This window comes from Nycticebus coucang, chromosome 3 (assembly GCF_027406575.1).
Source record: "Nycticebus coucang isolate mNycCou1 chromosome 3, mNycCou1.pri, whole genome shotgun sequence".
In the NCBI taxonomy this organism is placed as follows: Eukaryota; Metazoa; Chordata; class Mammalia; order Primates; family Lorisidae; genus Nycticebus; species Nycticebus coucang.
Window position 1 is genome coordinate 124,249,361 of NC_069782.1, and position 21,559 is coordinate 124,270,919.

Here is a 21,559-nt window from a genome sequence, read left to right on the forward strand (position 1 = left end):
GTAGAGGGTCCAAGGCCAGCTGAACAAGTTATTTGGTCTGGGTGGGTCCATTAACTGGAATGCAGGATCTAGAAGACATATCTCAAAAACTAATCTTGCTTCCTTACACTGATGGGGAGAAAGTCAGAGTAAGAGAGTGAAACCATTTAACAGTCACCTACAAATATCTACAAGTTCTGTGTTTGTAGGCTAAGGTTTGCACAATGAGAACGTTAGTATTCTTATTTATAGCCTTAGCACAGTTCTTAAGATAATACTTAGTTTTAAGAGTTTCTATAGAACTGATCTGAAGTTCTGGGCAATTCAAGCGAATAGTCCTGAAAATCAGTTGGGTGTGGGGATACTTCTGAGGCTGTGTTGTAGCCGCACTACTTACTGGAAAATTTTTATTCAGGTTCCAATTTCTCCAGAGGTATCTACAGAGACACAGCAGAGAGTGTTTAATATTGCACAGATTCCTTCCAACAGATGATCTTTGTTGAGCACTAAGTCTTTTGCAGTTTATTTCCTCTAAGTCTTAGAGTTAGAGACAAATCTCTAATTACACTTCTTTTGGCATATAGACTGTAGATTGGGACAAGTATTCTCAGCAAGCCTTTGTAATGTTACTTCTGGGGCAATCCAAAGTACATGACAGACATGTACTTTGGGGTAAATATTTTTAACTTGTTTTTTCCAGTGCCCACTTTGAAATTAAAAGATTTTACATATTAAAACCTAAAATGTTGATTCAGAGCAAGATGGCAGCCGAGTAACAGCTTCTTTGCAACCAGGTACAGTGAGATTGGGGAAAGAAGACTCCAGGCACCTCTAGCTTGTGGGCACTGCCCAGAAACATCCCTTTGGGGATGCAGGGAACTAGCAAGAGACTTCTGGACCCCAGGAGGAGGACAAAAGCAGTGAAGAAGTGGCAAATGGTTGCATTCATTAGGTCTGAGGCTATGGTGGCTGCAGCTGTGCCTACAACAGCAGTGAGACTGCAGACAGGGAAGGCCTTTCCTGTAGGTTGTTTTGTTTTTCTGGATTTGGGCACTTGGTTGAATTGCCTTGGGAGAATTTGGGTGAGATTGTGGGTGACTTGAAGCATTATCCAGGACCCAGGACTGAGCCGCTGGGCCAGAAAGGAGCTATCATTGTTCAGCTGTGGCCACATGCAGCCATTGTGAGAGAGCTGCCCTGAAGGCTCCATGAGACCCAGGCTGGGAGACCTTGAGTGACCTAGTGACTGTGAACAGTGCCAAAGGCTGGGACTGAACCAGACGTAAAGAGTGGAGTTTTCAGTGTTTGGTGTTTTCAGTGTTTGGCAGTAGGAAAGCTGCCTTGCAGCCTCTGCCCTCAGGGGCATGGAGTGAGGCTGGTTTGGGCTCACCTAATAAGCGGTCAGTCACTTCAGGAGAGATTCCAGTGATACATACTTTCCCGGAAAAGCCTCTGCTTAGCCAATGTTAATGGTTTAAAGTGTCTTTTAAGTGGATTGAGGAGAGATTCAGGATCTCAACCCTGCAGGGTTTGAGGGCAAATAAGTCAGCAGAGGCCTCCAGTCTCCATCTTATAGAGCTGTATCAGCATTGCGATAAGCATCTCATACCCCAGAACAGCAGTTCTCAACCAGTGGGTAGTGAACCCTTTTTTCCATTTGTAACAACGCAGCAATTAGGAAGGTTGAGAAACACTGCCCTAGAAGATCACCTGTTGCCCAGACAATATTTGGCAAGATATATATACTGCTTTGTTTTGGGATTTGGTTGTTTTTTTCTTCTTTTTTTTTTTTTTATTCCAATTTTTCCCTTAGATTTTTTTCTTCTTCATTTTTCTAGTGTAAATATAATATCCCATTGTTGCCTTCTTTAATAACAAGAACTTCATTTTTGCTAGTGTTTCTGCCCCTGTCATTTGGTTTTTCCCCAATTTTATCCAGTAAGATTTTCTGTTTGTTTGTTTTGGTTTGATTTATAGTATTTTTGTTTTGCCACTCTATTTGGTGGAGGTGGGAATACCATGTCTTCTCAGGCTGGCAAAAAGCTGCTGATCTCAAGGGAAACACCCAAGCCAGCACCCCCAGAGGTTGGGGGGTTTTAAGGTGTGAGTCAAAGTACCCTACTGTACACCTTTATTACTCTGTCTCCCTCTTCCTGTGCCTCTCTTCTGTTTGTCAATATTCCCTTTTACTCACCCCCTCACCTTTATCTTTTTTCTTTTTGAAAATCTTTTTTCATTTCTTGTTCTTCAATCTTCTCATCTTTTTAGTCCTGTACCAAAAGGACTCATCAAAACCTTAGATCAGAGGCACAATAACCTTAGATCTAACCTTAGATCAGAGGCACAATAAAGAGCAAGAGGAAGTGAAAGGAAAATTAGAGCAAGGAAACAGATAAAAGAAAACACTCATGCAGAAGAAACAGCAGAAAAATCCTGACAACATGAAAAGCCAATCCAGAGCAACTCCTCCAAGGGACCATAATGTAGTTACTGCAGAGGATTCCATCTATAAAGAAATGACAGAAGGGGGATTTAAAATACATTGTTTTAATGAAAACAATGAAGGAAAATGCTGAAAAAAAGGGAAATAACCAAAAGGAAATCCAAAAACAGAATCAAATAAGAGATGAATAATATAAAGAATATAGAAAGGATATAGCAGAGCTGAAGGAATTGAAGCAGTCGATTAGAGAACTTAAAGATGCAGCAGAAAGTATTAATAACAGATAAGACCATAGAGAAGAAAGAATCTCAGAGGTAGAGCACAAAGCTCTTGAGATAATTCAGATAGTTAAAGAAGCAGAAAAAAAAAGAGAGAGAGAGAAAGCAGAACATTCATTGACAGAATTATGGGACTTCATGATGCATTCAAACATACATGTTATAGGTATCCCAGAAGAAGAAGAATGCCACAGAGGAATAGAAGCTATTCTGCAGAATATTATAAATGAAAATTTCCCAAATATTACCAAAGTTTCTGACATACTTGTTTTAGAGGATATCAGACCCCAGGTCACCTCAACTCGAATAGAGCTTCTCCAAGACACACTGTGATAAGCCTGTCCAAAGTCAAGACAAAAGAAAAGATTCTGCAAGTTGCCAGGAGTAAGCACCAATTGATCTTCAGTCCTGGCTTGTGCCTTCAATTCTTCCTTATGTTTATTCAATAGTGTGATTTCGCCTTTGCATATAGTTTGCATTTTTTATTTTTTATCAGGTAAGAAAACATTTTCTTCCAGGTAAGAAAACATCTTTGAGAAGTTTCATTCTAAAGCTATTGCCTTAGCCATCAGGTCTGCAGACAGGTGCTCTTTTCTCCTAAGGATGTGGCCCCAAGTCCCTGTGAAGCAGAAGTGGCACCTCTTCACATGGGTCCCACCATGAAGAAAGCCCCTGCCCACTCTGGAGACATGGCAGCCCTCTGCCAGCAGGATGCACACACATACCAGGGCTGGAGGGAGGGCAGAGAAGCAGGTTCAGGTACCCCATGCCAGTCACAGGGAGCAGTGCAGGGTGATCACAGGATACTAATGATCAAGTGGAAGTGGAGCCCATTATCCACTTCCATCATGGGAACTGAGATAACAAAAAGCCAAGGAGAGATTAATACACAAAGTAAATTGCTTTCTATATACCAATCATGAATGATAAGAATTTGAAATAAATACAATACTGTTTATGATAGACTAAAAAAAGAGAGAAGAGAGGGAAAAGAAGATAAGGAAGAAAGGAAAAAGTCATTTTCAAGTATAAATTAACAAAATATGTACAGTTCTGTATTAAAAAACTATTCAAGAAAATGAAAGAAAATCTAGATTAATGGAAATACAGTCCTCAAGAATGATCTAATGACACAGTATTATTAAGGTGAAAATTCTTAAAAACTTTTTCAATAGATACAGTGTGATCCCAATAAAAATCACAGTAAACTATTGGATAGACAATGACAGAATCTTTTCCAATCTTAAATAATCTAGGCAACCCTGAAAAAGAAAAAAACAAGAAAATCCCACAACCTGATTTCAAGCTTATAAACCTACAACAATCAAGAGATCATAATATTGGACAAAGAATACACATCTAGATAAACAGAACAACATAAATAGATTGCTTCAAATACACTTGGATATCCCACTCAGAATTTGAAGCCACCTCACACCTATTAGGAAAGCTATTGTCAAACAGATGAAAGATAACAAGTATGGTACACACACACACACACACACACACACAGACACACACACATATCATGGAATATTATTCAGGCATAGAAAGAATAAAATCCTGACATTTCCAGCAACATGGATGAACCCGGAGGACATTGTGTGGAGTGAAATAAGCCAGGCACAGAAAAGATAATCACCATCTTATCTTACTCTTGTAGAATCTAAACAAGTGGACCTCACAGAAGTAAGAAGCAGAGTACTTATTACCAGACTGGGGAGTGGGAAGATAGGGAGTGGAAAGATTGGTCATGAGCACAAAGCTGCAAGTAGACAGAAGGGTAAGGTCTAGTGTTCTACATCACAGTAGCGTCACAAGGGGTTGACAACATTTTATTGTATTTTTCTTTTTTTTTTTTTTTTAATTGTTGGGGATTCATTGACCATTGACTGGGCAGGAGATGGCCTAGTTAGTGTTTCTCCCGAAGCCTTGTATGTAGCTTCCTCTATGGTCATTCTCTTCTTCAGACTGTTTACAGACCCAGCAGGGTGTTTGCAAGCTCTATCCCTTACAGGCTTCTAGCAAAAGCTGGAACTGCTCAGAGAAGTAAGCTGCTGGTTTAAAAGCAAGCTAGCTAAACTGTTTTTATTCTTCCTTGCTCAGCTTATTTCTCAGTTTTTCCCTTTTCCTTGGGGTGTTTTCCCTTTCCAAGAATTGGGTCTTCGGTCCCCATTCTGCCTGCATTACATGACTTTAAGGTTTTAAGTTACCAAAAAGTGTTCTGAAACCACAACATAGGCTCCATCCCTGCGGTCTTGCTGGGTCCTCTTAAGTCTCACATAGTCACATGTCATCAAAGTTGGCTGCAAAGGACAAGACCTATCTGTGTCCTTAATTCATTTAACAGGTGCAGAGTTCAAGACAGAAAGCAGGAAGACTGAAGTATCTAGCTTTTCCCAGCTCATCCAGGAGGCAAAGTTGGAGCAGGGAAGGGGCCATATGGGATAGATTGTGCCTTATAGTTGCTGTCCTAGACAAGGGGAGCATGTCCCTAGCCTGATTCACCACAGCCACTTATCCAACCTCAGGATTTAGAGGCTCAAAATCAAGAACATGAGCTCACAGTCAAATCCAGCAAATTTAGAAATACTGTAGAGGTGTAAATTCTATAATCTTAACACATCCAAACTTTAATAACAGGTTTTAAACTAATTTTATATCAAAGAAAACCAAAGTCACCTGAACAAAAAGGCATTTGAGTTCTTTTCTGTTTTCCTCATAAAATACTTGATGTAGCACTTACTTTTCTTTTTTTGTAAGCCAATTAATTAGAGCTCTTTTGCCTATTTTGATAATGACATGTCACAGGCACATGACATATATAGACACACAGACAGACATACAGACAGAAACAAAATTTATACTTGCTGTATTTTAAACATTTTTATTCAGACTATTAATCTTTTAATAATCTAATTCACTTATCTTAGAAGTTTACCTAGGTTTTAGTTATATTTTTGTTAACCATTTCTACACCCTGTAAATTAGATATATAAATATAATTTCAATTACCACTTTTAAACTCACAAATTCTACCAAGAAAAAACAAACCTAAGTATTTTTAACCAGACTTGCTATTTTAAACAATGTAACATCATCATAGTAATTCAAGGACCCATTCAGAAGCCACTTTCTCTTAAGTCAAGATGATATTATCCCCCAAGCTGTATTATAGGAAATTTTCATTGCCTTTTAGTGATAGATTGGTACCAATGCTGAGACAAATCAGACAGAACACACTCCAATTGGCTGTCATTTGAGATTCGGGCCTGAGCTCCTAATACACACCAGATACAGAAACACCAGATGTCTCTCAAGAACACAATCAGAAGTGATGAGAACTAAGTTCTCAGCATGCAACCAGAATAAAGCAGGTGGACCTTAGTGATTAGTGATGATAGGTGCCTAAGAGCAGAGCCCCAAGACTCCCAGGAGAAATCTCTTAGCACTGCAAGGAGCACTAAAGCTCTGCACCCACAGGCCTGCATGTCCAGGCAAACACTAGGCTTCCCTGACAGCATTTATGTAGCACTTAATGGAGTGGTCTAGAGGTCACTTCATTGTCACCAGAAATGTCACCGAATGAAGAGGGTCTAGCTGCCTGTCACTGTCAGCCAATATGCAGAGATGGAGATAGGTCCACTGGAATTCATTTGTCAGAAGGCCAGGATTCTGGAGAACAGTGAGAATAGCCTCTCCAAGACTGATCTTCCATTTCCAACATTATTGTTTTATACATTTAAGTTCAAAGTGAAACCATGTTAATCCTTATTCAAAAAATAATCAGCAGAACCCATGACTCATAAACAATTAACAACCTTCTAATGTAAAAGTTAATCTCCTCAATTAACCTGCCTAAACCACTCAAGATAGGCATCTTTAAGGTTGGAGCTAAATTCACAAAACAGTAAGAATGAGAGACAGGGGATGAAGGTCAGGCAAGACCTAACCAACCAGACCACCAGCATCATGCCTATCCTAGCCTACCTGACTCCATCTTATTCTCACTATATGTGCTTTCACTGGCATATGTAAGAGCTCTTCAAATATTCTTCTGAGCATCTCATTCCCCAGGTCTTTCTTCTAAGCTTTTTAGCTCCTCTATTGATTTTACAACTGTTATCCACCACTTCAAGCATCCACCATGTTCAAAAATGCCCCTGGATTGACCAGGCAAGGTGGCTTATGCCTATAATCCTAATACTCTGGGAGTTCAAGGCAGATGGATAGCTTGAGGTCACAAGTTCAAGACCAGCCTGAGCAAAAACAAGACCCTGTCTCTACTAAAAATAGAAAAACTGAGGCAACAGGATCATTTGAGCCCAAGAGTTGGAAGTTGCTATGAGCTATGATACCACAGGACTCTATCCAGGGCAACAGCTTGAGACTCAGTCACAAACAATTAAAAAAAAAAAAATGCCGGGGGGGGGGGGCAGAGACAAGATGGCTGACTAAAGCCAGCTTTCCACAGAGGCTCCTATCCAGAAGGAGAGTTAAAGGACAGAAATTTAGCAAGTAACCTGGTGGATTAGAGCTGCACCAAGAGAGAAGATTGAAGAATGCACATCAACCCCGCTGAGGCGGGCTGAGACCCCAAGGATACAAACAAAAGGTACAAAATCCATCACCAAGTGGACGGGAGTCCCCTCCCCCATGAGAATGGCTTGGAGTGCCCCAAAAACAAATGAGCAGAGTTCAAAAGTCCTCCCACTACACTCCATGGGGCAGACCCTCTAAAAACTGCAGCTACCTCCCCTACTAGGGTGCCAGTGTTCTCCTGCCAGGCATAAAACTGTATAAAACTGTATATATTCTCTACCTGCAATTCTGAGCTCCCAGCACTCCGCTCCACTCTCACTCTGAGGTCTGGAGGCCTCTCCCCCAGGAGTCCAGATCTTGGGTGATTTCTCGAAGGGTATGGACAGGGCCTAGACTGCTGCTGGTCAGTGCTGATTCTGCTGCACGGGAGTGAGGAGAGGACCGTCGGCTGAGAGGGAATCACACCAGAGCGGCGGTGCCCCGAGGCACAGAGCAGCAGCTGTTTTTTGGCAACAATAGGGCTCACTCCCGGATATTCCGAAGCCACACCTCCTGTCTCCATGGGCAACCAGAGGAGGCTGAGCACCTCTTCAGGTGGCAACCACCATGGAACAGATCTGGGATGGAAATGCAGGCCCCATGAGTAAAGGGTTTGCCAGAGGCAGTACCGGCCTGGATGGAGCACGGGGACTAGAAATGCACATGCAGAGCCATGAAGTTCCCAGGATTGGGCTGACCCAGAGGACCACTTTACTGAGGCTAAGACGTACCCAGCCCTCAGGGGATCATCAGCCTATAGACAAAGGAAGGAAGGAGGCTACAACTGACAGCTAACCGAATACAAACCTGCAGGAGCAAAGACAAGGCCTAAGGGGCAGGCTCGGGGAATTCAAAACAGCTTCTCTTCTGCAGGGGAATTTAGCAGGGACAGAAACAAATTCCCGTAAAGTTGCTCTGTTCTGTTCTGTCAGTAACATCAATCAGGGGCGGGGCTGGAACTGCGTGAACAACCCCTAGCCTCCATCAAGCGCCCAGGTCTCATCTCTCCCTGGTGGATACAGGCAGAGGGCAGCAGCCTGGCTGAGCAGAAATAGATTTCCTTGTGATTCAGGCAGGTGCAAACACATGGAGTATCTGTTCACTACAGGCAACTGGGTCACAGCCCTGCAGGGCTATCAGTGACTGGGTGTGACAGAGGTACAAGGTGGGGAAAGAGGCATCAACCTTCCCAGACTAATCTATTCACTGGGTGGGTCCTCCTGACTCCACTGAGCACCAGAGCAAGCCATATCTGAGTTGTCACCTGACCCCTGTGATCCAGTTGCCAGAGACCTTTTAAACTCTCCCACCTGAGACAGGTGCTGACTGAGACAATTGATTTGGACCTTCTGAACTGAGCCAATCATCTGAGAACTATTCAAGTGGTGCAATGGGTGTGTGGTTTTAGGAAGGTTTGATTTTCCTTTTCCAATTTTTGCCTGCAGGGAGTGGGGTGACTTAATTGCTGGTATTTCTCCACAGCTGAGACTTCAACCCAGAGTAACTATTACACTAGGGTCAAACAGAAACCAGCTGAAAACAAGACAGAACCACTTAGCCCCACCACACCAGACAGGTCCCCAGTTTCTCAGGCCATAGCACTGTACAGGTCCTCAACAAAGCTAAAGGAGAAAAATCAAATGCTGTAAAACAATTATGGGGTGGAATCAGCGGAAAAACTCTGGTAACATGAATAAACAGAATAGATCAACCCCCTGCCCCCCGAAGGAAAGATATGGCAGATGTAACTGAAGATCCCATTCATAAACAGCTAGCCAAGATGTCAGAGATCGAATTCAGAATTTGGATCACAAACAAGATTAATAGAATGCAGAAAAATTTGGACTTAGAAATTTGAGGAGCAATTCAAAAGTCAGAATTCAAAATTCGAGGAAAAATTCAAAAGTTGTCTCAAGAATTTAACGAATTTAAAGACAAAACCACCAAAGATTTTGACACACTGAAGCAAGAATTTGCAGCCCTCAAAGATCTGAAAAATACAGTAGAATCCCTCAGTAACACAGTGGAGCAAGCAGAAGAAAGAATTTCTGACATTGAAGACAAAGCTTTTGAACGCTCCCAAACTCTCAAGAGGAAGAGAAATGGAGAGCAAAAACAGATCATTCTCTCAGAGGCCGTGGGATAATTTGAAGAAGGCTAATATCTGCCTCATTGGAATCCCTGAAAGTGATGAAGTAGCTTCGCAAGGCACAGAGGCCCTTCTCCATGAAATTATGAAAGAGAATTTTCCAGACATGCCAAGAGATTCTGAAATTCAGACAGCAGACACTTTCAGAAACCCAGCACAACTCAATCCAAATAAGCATCCCCCGGACACATCATAATTAACTTCACTAAAGTTAATATGAAGGAGAAAATTCTGAAAGTAGCCAGATGTAAGAAAACCATTACCTACAAAGGGAAGAATATTAGAATGACTGCAGATCTCTCTGCTGAAGCTTTTCAAGCCAGAAGACGGTGGTCATCGACTTTTAATCTCCTAAAGCAAAATAACTTTCAACCCCGGATCCTGTATCCAGCTAAACTGAGTTTCATTTATGATGGAGAAATTAAGTACTTTAATGACATTCATATGCTGAAGAATTTGCCATAACCAAACCAGCTGTTCAGAATATTCTCACATCTATCCTCCATAACGACCAACCCAATCCTCTACCACAAAAGTAAACTCACTCAGAAACTTTTGATCAAACTCCAATTTCCACAGTGGTGAAAGGATTAAAAATGTCCACTGGACTTTTGTAAAACTTGATACCCAAAATTTTACCAGACTTATCAATATTCTCCATTAATGTGAATGGCTTAAAATGTCCTCTAAAGAGGCACAGGTTGGCTGATTAGATACAAAAACTCAGGCCAGATATTTGCTGCATACAAGAATCACATCTTACCTTAAAAGATAAATATAGAGTCAGGGTGAAAGGATGGTTGTCCATATTTCAGGCAAATGGTAATCAGAAAAAAGCAGGTGTTGGAATTCTATTTGCAGATACAATAGGCTTTAAACCAACAAAAGTAAGGAATGACAAGAATGGTCACTTCATATTTGTTAAGGGTAATGCTCAATATGATGAGATTTCAATTATGAATATTTATGCACCCAACCAGAATGCACCTCAATTTATAAGAGAAACTCTAACAGACACGAGCAACTTGATTTCCTCCAGCTCCATAATACTCAGAGATTTTAACACTCCTTTGGCACTGTTGGATAGATCCTCCAATAAGAAGCTAACCAAAGACATTTTAGATTTAAACCTAACCATCCAACATTTGGATTTAGCAGATATCTACAGAACATTTCATCCCAACAAAACTGAATACACATACTTCTCATCAGCCCACGGAACATACTCCAAAATCGATCACATCTTACGTCACAAGTCTAACCTCAGTAAATTTAAAGGAATAGAAAATATTCCTTGCATCTTCTCGGACCAGCATGGAATAAAAGTTGAACTCAGTCACAACAGGAATCTGCATACTCATACAAAAACATGGACGTTAAATAATCTTATGCTGAATGATAGCTGGGTCAGAGATGAGATTAAGAAGGAAATTGCCAAATTTTTGGAACAAAATGACAATGAAGACATGAATTATCAGAACCTCTGGGATACCACAAAGGCAGTACTAACAGGTAAATTTATAGTACCGCAAGCCTTCCTCAAGAAAACGGAAAGAGAAGAAGTTAACAAATTAATGGGACATCTCAAGAAACTGGAAAAGGAAGAACATTCCAACCCCAAACCCAATAGAAGAAAAGCAATAAACAAAATTTGAGCAGAATTAAATGAAATCGAAAACAAAAGGATTATATAACAGATCAATAATTCAAAAAGTTGGTTTTCTGAAAAGGTCAATAAAATAGATAAACCTTTGGCTAACCAGGAAAAAAAGAGGAAAATCTCTAATTTCATCATTCAGAAATTACAAAGATGAAATAACAACAGACTCCTCAGAAATTCAAAAAATCCTTAATGAATATTACAAGAAACTTTATTCTCAGAAATAAGAAAATCTGAAGGAAATTGACCAATACTTGGAAGCACGTCACCTTCCAAGACTTAGCCAGAATCAAGTGGAAATGTTGGACAGGCCTATACCAAGTTCTGAAATACCATCAACAATACAAAATCTCCTTAAAAAGAAAAGCCTGGGACCAGATGGCTTCACGTCAGAATTCTACCAAACATTTAGAGGAACTAGTACCTATATTACCCAACCTGTTCCAAAAGGTAGAAAAAGAAGGAAGACTACCCAACACGTTCTATGAAGCAAACATCACCCTGATCCCCAAACCAGGAAAAGACCCAACAAGAAAAAAAAATTATAGACCAATATCACTAATGAATATAGATACAAAAATATTCAACAAGATTATAACAAACAGAATCCAGCAACACATCAAACAAATTATACATCACAACCAAGTCAGTTTTATCCTAGGTTCTCAAGGCTGGTTCAATATACGTAAATCTATAAATATAATTCAGCACATAAACAAATTAAAAAACAAAGACTATATGATTCTCTCAATTGATGCATAAAAAGCTTTTGATAACATCCAGCATCCCTTCATGATCAGAGAACACTTAAGAAAGTTTAGAAGGGACATTTCTTAAACAGATAGAGGCCATCTACAGCAAACCCACAGCCAATATCGTATTGAATGGAGTTAAATTGAAATGATTTTCACTCAGATCAGGAACCAGACAAGGTTGCCCATTGTCTCCACTGCTCTTTAACATTGTAATGGAAGTTTTAGCCATCGCAATTAGGGAAGAAAAGGCGATCAAGGGTATCCATATATTGTCAGTAGAGATCAAACTTGTGCTCTTCGCAGATTTTCCAGATTGTAAATCTGGAAAACACCAGGGATTCTACTACAAAACTCTTAGAAGTGATCAAGGAATATAGCAGTGTTTCAGGTTACAAAATCAACAGCCATAAATCAGTAGCCTTTCTATATACTGACAATAGCCAAGCTGAAAAACAGTTAAAGACTCTATTCCATTCACAGTAGTGCCAAAGAAAATGAAATATTTGGGAGTTTATCTAACAAAGGACGTGAAAGATCTCTATAAAGCGAACTATGAAACCTTTAGAAAAAAAATAGCTGAAAATGTTAACAAATGGAAAAACGTACCATGCTCATGGCTGGGAAGAATCAACATTGTTAAAATGTCCATATTACCCAAAGCAATATACAATTTTAATGCAATCCCTATTAAAGCTCCACTGTCATACTTTAAAGAGCTTGAACAAATAATACTTTGTTTTATATGGAATCAGAAAAAAACTCTAATCACCAAGACATTACTCCGACATAAAACAAAGCAGGAGGAATCACACTACTGGACCTCAGACTATACTATAAATCGATAGTGATCAAAACAGCATGGATTTGGCACAAAAACAGAGAGATTGATGTATGGAACAGAATAGAGAACCAAGAGACGAATCCAGCTACTTATTGTTATTTGATCTTTGACAAGCCAATTAAAAACATTCAGTGGGGAAAGGATTCCCTATTTAACAAATGGTGCTGGATGAACTGGCTGGCAACCTGTTGAAGACTGAAACTGAACATACACCTTTCACCATTAACTAAGATAGACTCTCACTGGTTTAAAGATTTAAACTTAAGACATGAAACTATAAAAATACTAGAAGAGAGTGCAGGGAAAACTCTTGGAGAAATCGGTCTGGGTGAGTATTTTATGAGGAGGACCCCCAGGGCAAATTAAGCAGCTTCAAAAATACACTACTGGGACCTGATCAAACTAAAAAGCTTCTGCATAGCCAAGAACACAGTAAGTAAAGCAAGCAAACAGCCCTCAGAACAGGAGAAGATATTTGCAGTTTATGTCTCTGACAAAGGTTTAATAACCAGAATCCACAGAGAACTCAAACATATAAGCAAGAAAAGAACAAATGATCCTATCGCAGGCTGAGCAAGGGACTCGATGAGAAACTTCTCTGAAGAAGACAGATGCACAGCCTACAGACATATGAAAAAATGCTCATCATCCTTAATCATCAGAGAAATGCAAATCAAAACTACTTTGAGATATCATCTAACTCCAGTAAGATTAGCCCATATCACAAAATCCCAAGACCAGAGATGTTGGCGTGGATGTGGAGAAAAGGGAACACTTCTACACTGCTGGTGGGAATGCAAATTAATACATTCCTTTTGGAAAGATGTTTGGAGAACACTCAGAGATCTAAAAATAGACCTGCCATTCAATCCTATAATTCCTGTACTAGGTATATACCCAGAAGACCAAAAATCACATCATAACAAAGATATTTGTACCAAAATGTTTATTGCAACCCAATTCATAATTCCTAAGTCATGGAAAAAGTCTAAGTACCGATTGATCCACGAATAGATTAACAAATTGTGGTATATGTACACCACGGAATATTATACAGCCTTAAAGAAAGATGGAGACTTCACCTCTTTCATGTTTACATGGATGGAGCTGGAACATATTCTTCATAGTAAAGTATCTCAAGAATGGAAGAAAAAGTATCCAATATACTCAGCCCTACTATGAAAGTAATTTATGGCTTTCATATGAAAGCTATAACCCAGTTATAACCTAAGCATATGGGGAAGAGGTAGAGGGAGGGGCGGCAGGGGGGAGGGTGGGCGGAGGGAGGGTGATTGGTGGGATTACACTTGCGCTGCATCTTACAAGGGTACATGTGAAACTTAGTAAATGTAGAATATAAATGTCTTAATACAATAACTAAGAAAATGCCAGGAAGGCTATGTTAACCAGTGTGATGAAAATTTGTCAAATGGTCTATAAAACCTGTGTATGGTGCCCCATGATCACATTAATGTACACAGCTATGATTTAATAATAATAAAAAAGCCAAAAAAATAAAGAAAATTAAGCACATATATAATTTTTAGTACACTATGCTTCAGCATCTAAGAAAAGTAAGTTTGTGTATTCTATAGTATAGTCGTTCCACAAATAAGAAACCACCTAAAGAAATAGTATGAGAATCATAAAATGTATAAGCACCCTTACATAGTAACAATCATTCAAAAATAATCTAAATATAATAGGGAGATATGAGGTCAGACTCATTTGCAACATCATCCTAGAAAAAGTGCTATGTACTTCATTACTGAATATCACTACTGTCATCAGGTGGCCAAGGGGAGTACTTCAAAGTTTACTGTAGTGGTACTCACTGATGAGGTATGTAGCACTTTTTCTAGGATGAGTTCACTTAATTGTCAGACCTTGTAATTCTGAAAATAATGAAATAACTGTGCAGTGGGTTATTATGAGGCACATATACTTATACTGCCTATGAAAGTGTCTATGATATGTCATTATATAAACATCACTTTAAAATCATAACTATATTAAACTCCTGCATAAAAATACACATAGATGGACTCTTCAAAAAGTTCATAGAAAGTACATATGAAAAAAATTATACATGCATTTCAAAACTTTTTTGCACCAAAATAAACTTGTACTAACTTATGACATTATATCTGAATGGAATCTAGTTTGTGGCACTAAGAGAGATAAGACATCAGTTTGAAAAGAGCCTTTGTCAGAGCAACATGAGTTCTGCAAGAACTGAAGCAAGAACAAACATCAAATTTATACTAAAGCTTTGGTATAACAATAGTGACATCACTGATGCTTTACACAAATATTAAGGGAACAAAGCCCCAAGGAAATCATCATTTACAACTAGATAACTCATTTTAAGAAGGGATGAGCTGATTTTGAAGATGAAATCCTCAGTGGTAGACTATCCACATCAATTTGTCAGAGAAAAAAATAGTTTTGTGCCCTAATTGAAACAGATTAAAAATAACAGCACAAACAATAGCCAATACCATAGACATCTTCACTGGTTCACCTTACACAATTCCTACTGAAAAATTAAAGCAGAGCAAACTTTTCCTTCATTTGGTGCCAAAACTGTTGTGCCCAGATCAGCTACAGACAAGAGCAGAGCTTTCACTGTAAATTTTACACAGCGAATCAAGATCCTGAAATATTTCCTCAGAAATATTTTCCACATGAAACATGGCTCTACCACTGTGATACTAAAAACAAAGCACAATCAAAATAATGGCTACCAAGAAGTGGTTGTGGTCCAGGCAAGTCAAAAAAAGTGGTCCAGATAAGAGCAAAGGTCATGGCAACAGTTTGGGGGGATGCTCAAGGCATTTTCCAGTTGGCTTTCTGGTGGGCCAAAGAACAATAACCTCTGCTTATTAGGAAGGTCCGCCAAAGCTGTAGAGAAAAATTTCCAGGAAAGCATCACTAGCTAGGCCTTCATTACAACAATGATTCTACTTGTTCCATTCATCAAACAGTGGCAATTTGTACGATTTTTAGCATAAGATTTCCTTTAGCATAATATTTCCTTCCTGCTTGCCCTGGAGAAGCATGAGAATGGCATGTGATTTGAGAATGTGCAGGAGATCAGAAAACTGGAATCCAAGTGAGAATGTATATGTGAGGTCGATACCAGGCCTAATGCTCATGGTAAAGATTCTCTAGATTCCAAAGGTCTCAATCCTGGAGGCAAAGGTCTTGCTTAAGGTCTGCAGTTTTGCAAAAACAAATTGGAGACATTCTTACACTTTCCATGTTCCCTTTTTTAGTGCTGATGTCTGGTAAGTAACTGTTAACTACTTTTTCCTGCTTTATGATAATAAATACAGACCCAAAGTTTACTAAGGAGGGCTCCTCCCGGAGTTCCTCAGTCCACTGACACAGACTGTGTGTCAAGCCTCTTCGTTCCTCACATGAACACCCCTTCATCTGGTGACCCCAAACCACTTCTGATTTTTGTTGGGAAATCATTAGGCATCTACCTCACAGTCCTAATTTAGCTCCTTCTGACTTCTTATTCCCCTAATTTAAAAAAAAATCTTTGACGGAAACCCGTTTTTCTTCAGCTAAAAATATAAAAAAGACAGTATTAACATAGTTAACTTTTCAGGATCTTCAGTTCTTTAGAGATGGGCTAAATGAATGGCATCATTATTTACAAAAGTATATTGAATTTGATGGATCTTATATGGAGAAATAGTGTTTACATTTTTTGATTTTAGCTATTAATTCCATTTCTTCACAAAGATTTTTGTGTTTTTTAATTTTGATTTTTTGAAATTTTTTTAGAAATGGTCTCACTCTGTTGCCCAGCCTGCAGTGCAGTGGCATGACCATACCTCACTGCAACCTTCAACCTCCCCACCTGGCCTCAAGCAATCCTCGTACCTCAGCCTCCCAAGAAGTCAGGAATATGTATGTATGCTACTACTCCCAGCTAGTTGTTTTTTTCTTTTATTTTTTGTTTTTTATTTTTTTAGAGATCAGGTAACTCCTGGGCTTAAGCAATCCTCCCTCATGTTGAACATGAGCCACATGTTCAACAAAGACATTCCCTTGTATATGAGGGACTTCTGTTTGCATGTGTTCAAATATAACCATATATACATATTTTCCTCTTTGCCTTAGTATATCTGTATCTGTATTTGGTTGTGTATCTGTGTTTGTGTGTTTTTAAACACTGAGGGGAGAAGGAAAGACATCTTTAGATAGACGGCTAATTCAAATTTTCTCTCATGTTATTCCCACTAGATGAAATGATCTTCCCTTTTGTTTTCCCTGTATGTATTGCACACACACATGCTTACATAAACATACATACCATGCCCATATACAGGCATAATTATATTTAAAAAATCATTGAGAAAACATGGAAAATGTAATACCAAACTGTCAAGAGACCTTTCCCCTGGAGAGTTAGATAAGACAGAGAGATGAGTGAATTTTATTTATTGTATTTTCAATTTTTTAAAAATCTCATAGGACAATTTCTGATTTCAATTTGTAGAAAGCAAAATATAACATGGATAACGTGTTTTCCATTTGGTATACACTGCAAATAGGATGTAGTTTATAAACTCACAATTGAATTACAAAAAGAATCTTAATGGAGACCAAACAGTGAACATTCTATCATGCAGGAAAATGTGAACCAGATCTTATGGTGAAAATTAGAAGACATAAGGCTCACAGATGACATTCCTTCTGTTAAGAAAAGGGTAGATAATGGCTGGTACACAGGTCAGAAAACAACAGATTTGTTCAGATGCAGGTGGAGGGTCCTGTGCTGAAGTCTGGTAGCCTGCACTTTCTTCAGACAGGAATGAAACAGAGCTCATAGAAGGGGGGTATAGTGCCTACACCCTTCTTAATTGGGGTGATGTCAAGGTCCTTTGGATCAACCAGAGGTTTCAAGGTAAAATTCTGTAAAATGCTGGTCAGGATTAAAAACAGCTCCATGCGGGCCAGACTCTCTCCAGCACAAATTCTTTTTCCTAAAAATAACACATGAGTTATTTATTTAATACTACTTTTGCTGTAGCACACAGGGAGGCTTGAATAAATGTGGAATGAAGAAATGTATTAATGAGTGACTAACTAACCTACGGCTTCTATTAACACCCAAACCAGGTTTCATTCATTTCCTCAGCACATACTTCTGTCTAGATACTCTGTGAAAAAATCTTTTCTATACATGCTAGAAATGTTTTGTTAGGCTCGCCATTCACATCTTTCTATACACCCACACTCAGACTTACACACACACAAGCATGCACACACTCATATATCCCAAATAGCATGGTTTACAACAATATATCTACTTTTCCACCTACTTCTGACCTAGACTCAATGATAGATTTATTTCACCTCCTCTGGATTCTAAAGGATAATATTAATCTTGTCACACACCTGCTTTAAAAACTTTCAAGTGCTTAACATGGCCAGGTATAAGAAAGAATTGTCAATGAACTGACCATAAGCAATTCTTAGAGCCTTATTTCTCACAATTCCTTCTACCCAGTTCCCCATATCGCAGTCATTACTAACTATTCACCACTCCCCAAACAAATTGGCAATTTTGAGTTTTATCACTGATTCCAGGTATTCTTTTACCTGGAATGGTCTTCCCCTCTCCTCTGCCTGCCAATAGCCTGCATATCCTTCCACATTCAGTTCAGATTTTTTTTATTCTATGCCAACCTCTTTGAGGTAGTCATGGTATGCAATTCACTCTCTTACTTGTTTTCCACAATACTCATTAATGTTCCTAATACTGTAGGTTTCACAAGAAATTTAAATTATTCATCTGTCTCATAGACTGGAATATAAGCTCTTAAGGGAATCCTTTTTCTTAAAGTACCCATAGTAATGCCCCACAGTGTCAAAACCACGGGCAGACTTGAAAGCCACAAGAAATGAATACAAATGTGAGTCAGGCTCATGATGTCTCAGGAGACTCCAAAATATAGGGAAAAAAGTAAAGGAGCAGAAGAGCAGTGCCTCATGCTGAGGTTATCCCAAGGCATGGGTCATAATCTTGGGACCACAATACCAAGGGTTGCTCCATATTGATTTTCTCAAACAAAAAGGAACAAACCTCTTATTTCTGTCTCTGTTTCAGTTACTTCTATAGAAAAGATCTTTTATTCTCTAATCTTCCTCTTGCTTTTTCCTTGGAATATGCTAAAAATTCTCCATTTCGTCATCTTCCAGATCTATTCCATATTTGCTTCTCTTTAATGCCAATGTGTTCCCAGGGAACTGACTTGTATGGATTGCCTTAACCCAAAAATTAGTTCCCTTCTGGGTTCTGGGTGAATTCAGAGGGTTATAGGTTGAGACTATCAGACTATTCCCTCAGAGGCCCCTCCCCCCACCACTCCACCGTCTTGGCAGTGCTGTGTTCCCCTCTGTGGATGCTTCTCCTGCATCTGCTCTCTCCTAGATAAAGGAATGTTCAGGATCCAGTGACACCCTCCTACCCTTGTCCACTCTGACCTAGGATGGTAATATCTCCCTTTTGATGTTAGTCCTGAGTAATTTACTTTGTTACTTCCCTTAACCTGTCCATGCCTCTGAAAACAGTCTCTTCATTAAACTCACTTCAATTAACCTTTTTGAGTGTGCCACCTCTTTCTTTCCAAGACCCTTACAAAACAAGGGAAGATATTCATTTATTACTTCCTGAAAGAAAATTTCCCTTTCCTTCTAATTTCTCTGGCCCTGTCCCACCCCCAAAAAAGTCCAGAGTCAGGAGCTCCTGTCTCTGGGCTCACACAGAAGCCCTGAGCATAGCATTTGCCACACTGCAGTTTCATTTGTCTTCTTCTCTTACAATGAAGAACTGTTTCTTGTTCACACTTGGGTCCCTAGATCTCAGTTTGGCATTGCTCTGTGTAAAGCACACAGGGAGGTTTATGGAGTTTACTGGACTCTCAGGGTAAATAACAAAGGCCTCACTAGATCTACACTTCGAGAAGGAGCTCCTAGGGATCCCAATGGGGGTCAGGAAGCAGAATCAGTGAGTGTAGCCACCAATCCAATAAGAAACAACCAGGACTTCAGAAGTGGTGCCTATGCACTCATACAAATGTCAGTGTGTCCGTCCCAGGAGAGCCTCCTGGAAAAAGACCTTTCTCATCTCATTTATCCTCTGATATACAAATAAAAAGAAAGCTTTCTTGCCTGCTGAAAAAGGCATGAAGTAGTCACTCTTCTTAAAGTTGCCACTTTCATCCAGAAAGTGGCCAGGGTCAAACTGCTCTGGGTTGGGAAACTCTTTCTCATCATGCAGGACAGAAGACAGATGTATTAATACGTCTGTGCCCTGATTAAAAAAAACACAAACAGATGAACCAGATTATAAAGGTGGTCATTGAGCTTGAAAATACATTAGAAATCTTTTATCAAATGCTTTTGTTTTATACAAAGAGACTGAGGCACAAAAAGGACAATTTATTTCCTTGGTGTCACAGAACAAATTAATGACCAGTGAGAAAACTCACTGATAAGAGTAGATATATAGACAAACTCAAAATACTCTAACATCATAAACATTGTATAAACCACTTATACCTTTCACATAAAAAATAAAAGACAAAATTATTAAAAATAATCATAACTGCTCTGGGCACAGTGTCTCACACTTGTAATTCCAGCAACTGGGGAGGCTGAGGCAGGAGGATTACTTAGGTCCAGGACTGCAAGGCTATAGTGAGCAATGATCCTGCCACTGTTTGCCAGCCTGGGTGACAGAGTGTGATTCCCATCTATAAAATAATGATAATAATAACAACTACTACAGTAATTTGTCAAGGCTCAGGAATATAAATATTTAAAATGGGGTGGGACTTCAAAAATTCCTGATGTGGAGGGTGATGGAGTTAAAGTGTACAGGATTTTAGTTTTTATTTTAGTTTCTTTTCCTATCTTTAGCATCATAGTTAAGTTACTATCAGCCTAAAATAATTTCTTTAAAAAAGATGGTATAACAAGGTGTTTTGTGTAGGCCTCATGATAACCATAAGCAATATATATTACATACTCCAAAAATAAAAACCAAGGATTCAAAACACACTGCTAGAGAAAATCACCTAACCACAAAGGAAGATAGCAAAAGAGGGAGTGAGAAAGAAACTATTCAAAGAATGAAAAAACAAATGGCAAAATGGCAACAGTAAGAACTTAATGTATCAAAAACTACCTTAAACACAGTGGATTAAATTTTCCAATTAAAAGACATAGAGTGACAATGAATTTTAAAAAACAATATATGGGGGGAAGGGGATGAAGCAAGATGGTGGACCAGAAGGATGGTCCAGTCATACCTGGTGCAGGGATCTTACCCAGAGTCATAGCTCAAGAAGCACAGAGAGGAGGTGGTAAGCTGGATACAGCATAAGATCTGAAGCAGTGGAAATCTGATTAATTAGGCATGTGATTGAGACCAGCTGGGATCAGCTGGCCCCTTATAGAGCTCTGGGGCAGAAGAAAGACTTTCCAGATTTGAATGCTGGTTAGAGTGAATGTGCCATACGTTTGGTGGCTAGCAAGGCAGCCATACTGAGTTCTCAAGGACAAGGAGGCTGCCACTGTGGGAAGGTTGTGAGAAGGTTGTAGTAGGGGCCTAAAGCATGGCCATCTTAATTCCTCCTGCCAGGATCAGAACTCCACTCTTGAAAGAGGCTAAAGGATTCCCTCACACCATGGAAATTGAATTCAGGGGGGCACTGTGAGACCTGTGCCTGAAGGATCCTAGAGAGCTTAAAGATCCCAACCTGGCAGTGTCTGAATGCTGAGGAAACAATCAGGTGATCACTAAAGGAAACTAAGTTTGGAATAAGGACCATAGAGGTTGCTGGCTT

At 39.4% G+C, this 21,559-nt stretch overlaps 1 protein-coding gene across 2 annotated transcripts in view; it reads right to left on the reverse strand.

Annotated features, from left to right (window-relative positions):
* Nucleotides 1-17,129: 17,129 nt before the first annotated feature.
* The window catches only part of LOC128580643 (cytochrome P450 2C3-like), a 41,729-nt gene continuing 37,299 nt past the window's right edge, over nt 17,130-21,559 (reverse strand). Inside the window, exons 8-9 of one of the 2 annotated variants that reach the window (XM_053582770.1) lie at nt 19,881-20,022; nt 17,130-17,689 (exon numbers count right to left, since the gene is read on the reverse strand). In XM_053582770.1, coding sequence (XP_053438745.1) covers nt 17,508-17,689; nt 19,881-20,022 — 324 coding nt within the window. In that variant the 3' untranslated portion in view covers nt 17,130-17,507. Of the gene's footprint in view, nt 17,690-19,880; nt 20,465-21,559 lie in introns of those variants that run through there. The other variant, XM_053582771.1, reaches the window with a different exon arrangement.